The sequence below is a fragment of the Sorex araneus genome, chromosome 2 (assembly GCF_027595985.1).
Source record: "Sorex araneus isolate mSorAra2 chromosome 2, mSorAra2.pri, whole genome shotgun sequence".
NCBI classification, from domain to species: domain Eukaryota; kingdom Metazoa; phylum Chordata; class Mammalia; order Eulipotyphla; family Soricidae; genus Sorex; species Sorex araneus.
The window spans coordinates 221,857,147-221,862,816 of NC_073303.1; the positions used below are offsets into that span (position 1 = coordinate 221,857,147).

At 30.9% G+C, this 5,670-nt stretch overlaps 1 protein-coding gene across 1 annotated transcript; it reads right to left on the reverse strand.

Annotated features, from left to right (window-relative positions):
* Window positions 1-4,353: 4,353 nt before the first annotated feature.
* Window positions 4,354-5,292, reverse strand: LOC101539113 (olfactory receptor 6C3-like). The gene has a single exon (XM_004601574.2). The coding sequence runs from the start codon at window positions 5,290-5,292 to the stop codon at window positions 4,354-4,356; it is 939 nt and encodes a 312-aa protein (XP_004601631.2).
* Window positions 5,293-5,670: the final 378 nt, after the last annotated feature.

Sequence of the window (5,670 nt, forward strand, 5' to 3'; positions counted from 1 at the left end):
GCAAACAAACACCCTACCCGCCATGCTATCGTTCCAGCCCTATAAATCCTGGTTAATACTTTACCTTAGAATAATGTTTCTCATGTTTATTTTCATCCATTTTATAAAAAGAACTCTTATTGCTTTTTAACCCTGAAACCAACATCTTTGAAATTCAAATGAAAATTAAAATTGATCCTCCATATTTGTCAATCAAGGTATTAAAATATTCCTCATACTTGTTAAGTCAGATGGCAAGCATTGCCTTTAGTCATTCTGAAAACTCTTAAATACTGCCCTTCCCAAATCCCTACTATTAGGTTACTACTAATAATAGCTATCAAGAAAAACCAGATATTGATTGTTTACTTGATTCCCTAACATGGACTTTATCTACATCAGAAAATATTGTTAGACTAACCAAAAGATATCCCTTTGAGAAATTAATATAACACCTTAAACTGATTTGTGCTGTATTTCTGGTTGTGTGGTTTTAAAGATATTAGTGTTGTGTTATATGCTATTCCTTTTAATGCAACAACTTTGAAAGTTTAGTATTTTCAACTTTATGCTTACTTTCTCTCATCTTCAGTTGAAACTCACTAGAGGTCATTATTAAAATTTCACAAATCATATATACAAAGCAATGAGTTCTGTTGATCATATCAGTCTGTTTCCAATGTTTGAGTTTATTAGGTGTTAGAGTTTAGGTTAATAAAGAAGAGAACAAAAGGCAATTTAATGCTGTAGGGACAAAGAATCCTCAAGAAATCCATTCAGAATTTTTTTAAATTATGTATTCATTTTTGTTTGGGGGCCACATCCAGCTGTGCTCTGGTCTGACTCTTGGATCTGCACTCAGAGATCACTCCCGGCAGTGCTCAGGGTACCACAGGGGACATGTTGAGGATCAAATTGGGTGGGCTGCAAAGTAGGCAAATGCCCTGCCCGCTATACTATCTTTTTTGAATCCTGGAAAAATTATTTCATCATAATTTGTTTTCACCATTTTTATAATAATTTTGAATGTTATTTCATTGAGTGAGTGTGAATAATTTTTACTTATTTATTTCGATGATTATGAAAATATATCAGTGTCCAAAGAGACAAATCAAGGAAAAAGATTATCTGAGTAATATTTAATAACACTTTCAGAAATATTAGTGCTGATATTTATGGGAGTTGTAGCAAATATCAACTTATAATCTCATACTCTAAGTTCTTTTACTAAGCATCTATAATTTAAACGAAGGTATAAGTACCTAAGAATAATAAAATCTAAATGCTATGCATTTATTATTTATAATATTACAAGGTAGAAAGTAGTTGAACTTTACAGTTAGAGAAATAAATATTTAAAAAAATGAATCGCTTATTAGATTTGCTACTTTGAATGAGTTAATTATTTTAGCTTCCTTTATTTATTTAAGTGGAGCTTAAACTTCAGAGTATTTTTGAGATTTAATACTATATATACACATCATTCTATAACCATGTTATAACATGTTTTAAATCATATACTTACTTTTCTATTTTCTGTATTTATTCATAAGTTTGGAGAAGTACATACATGATCACTGTGGTTTTGTCAGAACATTATCATTTAATCCAAAGAAATACCAAATATTTTAATATTTTATTTAATTTAACCATTATGCAATATTAAAAAAATTGTATCTTTACTCCTCAAATAAAGAACTAAGACTCATATTTAAGGTATATAACACTTTATGTTTGTTTGCAAAGTTTGAAAATTCAAATATAACACCAAACTATCTCTCTCTATTCTCTTAAACAATTTCTTAAATATATTTTGTACTTCATTAGAAACACAGATGCAGAGAGAGCAATTCCCTGCCATTATTTAATCAAGAATAAATAAGTTCATGAATAAAAACATAATAACCCTATTTTTGCACTTCAAAAATGCATCTAGTTTCTCAATGCAACTGCTATTCATCTTTATTTAAATTGATCCAAGTTGAGCATGTATATTGTATCAATGAACTTTAGGAGAATTGTATTACCATTTATCTAATGACTTACCTCTGCTTTTCACTTAAGTTCACTGATACTCAAAATTGTTGACGTACAAAATCATGTACTACATATGTATATTTACCAAATTCCATGTCATAATCGAGGAAACTAGCATTTCTGAAAACATGCATACTCTTTCCCATTAAATAATATTGCTTTCTATTGGAACTGTTTTTATCTTAAAATGATCCGTTTTATCCAGAGGGATAAATTTCCTTGATTACAGAGTCCGAAAGAGGCAGTATGAAAGGAGAGAAAAAAACAATTAGATGTCTAAAAACTCTGATACAATTTCTGCAAAAATTATATGTAGACCAAAACTGCTTGGTTTTTTGTTTTTTTTCACCCTGCCATTGGCTCAAGGGGACTAATTCAGTGAATCAAAATTGCTATAATAGGAACATAAACAAAACACTAAGGAATATAAAACATAATACACGTTAGCATTGAGATAGGAAAAGGAAGCTTGGGGAACAGTGCCTAATGAGAAAAAAAAGTAATAAACAGAGGCTGAGAGGAAGTTCAGGGTTAAGATCAGTAAACCCTACTTGAAATCATGGCACCACAGATGGCTCCTGAGTCCAGCCGGAAGTGATCCCTGAATACAGAGTCAGGAGTAAACCTTAAAAACTGTCAGGCATGACCTCCACAAAAGAAGCAAAATAAGAAGCAAAACACTAATATGAATCTTGTTCTTTTAATACAATTGATATTAGCTTAATACTATTTCAGAGAGACATTAGCAGCCAAAAACATTGATTCTTTATGCATCTTTCTACCCAACACTACGCATTATCTTGTGAAGTTGAAATCTATATTACATTAAAATACATATGTTAACTTTTCTTATTAATTTATCTTCAATAAAAATAATTAGTAGCCTAATGTTGCTTGTCTGTAATATTTCCCCATTGCTTACTTTATAGGTCACTAGCAATTGCACTTGAGAATGTTTTGTTTTGAAAGAACAATGCAAATTTTATGAAAAATACACTGATTCAATATATTCCCTGACTATAATACTCTAATATTACTCCAAAATAGGTAATATGTGCTTTTAAAAGTCCATACATTTGTGCTAGTTCTTAATAAATCTATGAAAACTTATGGAAGTTGCATTTTCAAATATATAGAAAACTGAACAAACACAATTATTTTTTAATCAACATTGCAATTTCAAGTATTATAAAGTAAAGCAAAAAGACAATTATTTTTTAATCAGGTTATCATATTTGCTATTATAGTTCAATGTTGTCAAGATAATTGTTCAATATTTTGAGTATAACTTACATATTTGTAATAAAGAGACAATCAAGCTATATTATATATAGGATATTGTATTATATAATAATATGATATATAAGATATTGTACTATATAATGCTATATCCTATATATAGCATATAGTGATTATAGAAAATAAATTATAAGGGTAGCACAGCAGGTAGAGCATATGCCTTGCATGCAGCCAACCGGGGTTCAATTCCTCCATCCCTCTCAGAAAGCCCAGTAAGCTACCGAGAGTCTCCCGAGTGCAAACCAGAGCCTGGCAAGCTACCCACGGCGTATTGGATATGCCAAAAACAATAACAAAAAGTCTCACAATGGAGACGTTACTGGTGTCTGCTCGAGCAAATTGATGAGGACATAGAGAGGACAGTGCTACAGTTGCATGGTACATAGGTCAGCATTAGGCACAGGATAGTTTCTCCCTACTTTTGACATTAAATATAGGTAATAATGTAGACCATATAACGGAGACATAATAAAGATTGATAACATGACTCAAGTTTGGGGTCTCAGGTCTTTGAGAAGTTTTTAAAAGGAAAATAAATATAAAAGTACATGATAAGAGCTTGATAGTACAGATTACAGGCAAAATATAGTCTTTGAAAAATTAAGTTTATTTTATATTTCATCTGAATTTAAGAAGCTTATATTAGTACCAAAAGAAAAATATGTTAGTTGATTAAGACAGTGTCTTAATCTATGTAATACTTAAATTTTATTTAAATATACATTTATTATTTACATTTGCTTGTACATAAATATTAAAATAATTACAAAAATTATTTTTATTCATAATAATAAAAATCTGTATTCTATAGCATCCACTGGTTTTCTATTTAGAATTATAAATCAATGATCACACAGTCTCAAATATCTTGAAAGGAGGGTACAAAATGGCAGTTTTTCAGGTAAAAAATAGCTTAAATAAATTCGTTTTGTACTGCACTTATCTTTGAAATGTATATAGGAGAATATTATAAAAATACAATTCATTTTTTCTTTATTAAATCTTTACAGTGATATTAATTTCAGCTAGCACACAATTTTATTCATTTCTAGACAATACGATTTTATGAACCAAAGTTTTGAAAGCTTGTTTTACCTGCTGGTTTCTCAGAGTATATATAAAAGGGTTCAACATGGGAGCAACTGAAGTGTTAAGAACAGCTATTCCTTTGGTCAGTGATGCTCTTTCATTTGCTGAAGGCTTTACATACATGAATATGCAGCTTCCATAAGAAATCGAAATGACAATCATGTGAGAAGAACACGTGGAGAAAGCCTTTTTTCTCTGGCTAGCAGATGGAATTCTCAGAATAGTACCAATGATGCAAATGTAAGACAGAATTATTAATGCCAACGTGAACAGCAGAGTCACAAAAGCAAAGTAAAAACCAATCCTTTCTAAAATATGCGTATCTGTGCAGGAGAGCTGTAAAATGGGGAAATAATCACAACAGAAGTGATCAATTACGTTAGAGGCGCAGAAATCTAACTGGAGGACAAGCATGAGTGGTGGGAAAATGGTAAGAAATCCTGCTAGCCACGAGATAGAGACAAGCAGAGTGCAGACTTTCTTGCTCATGATGGTGGTGTAGTGAAGAGGCTTGCAGATGGCCACATAGCGATCGTAAGACATGGCAGTGAGAAGAAAAAATTCAGTCACACCCATGAAGATGAGGAAAAATAACTGAGCAAAACAGTCGTTAAAAGAAATGGTTTTATCTTTAGTAATGATTGACCCCAAAAATCTGGGGATAGAAACACTGGTGAATGAAATTTCTAATAAGGAAAAATTTCGGAGGAAAAAATACATAGGTGTCTGTAGATGACAGTCTACCAAGGTGAGGACGATGATGATAAGGTTTCCAGTGATGCTTAGTGCATAAGTTATAAGAAAAAATGCAAAAAGTACAACCTGATGCTTTGGATTGTCTGATATGCCCAAGAGTACAAACTCAGAAATCATCGTGTGGTTTTTCATAATGTGATTTATTTTTTATTTTCTTTGAGCAAGATCTATTGGTTAAAAAAAAAGGAAAGCATTAGTGAATAGCAAAAAAGTTGAATTTTGGAACTTAGGAATGAATAACTCCAGTGAAGCAAAGCTATTTCCCCAATTAGGAGTTTAGCTTATACAGAAATACCAATTTAAACAAATTATATACATATATGTTTATATATACATTTTATATTTTTCTATATAAATGTATTATGCCTGTAGTTCTCAATATATACGATTCCATGCTTTTATAATAGAAATACCTAAATTGTGTTTTAATTCTGAGACCATTCTCAAATTTTATTGTCTAAAATGCTTTGGAGAATCCTGGTGACCTACTAGAATTTTCTGATCATAACT

What these genes read in the sequence shown, in the direction of transcription:
- LOC101539113 (XM_004601574.2), bottom strand. Translation starts at nt 5,292, where the DNA reads ATGAAAAACCACACGATGATTTCTGAGTTTGTACTCTTGGGCATATCA.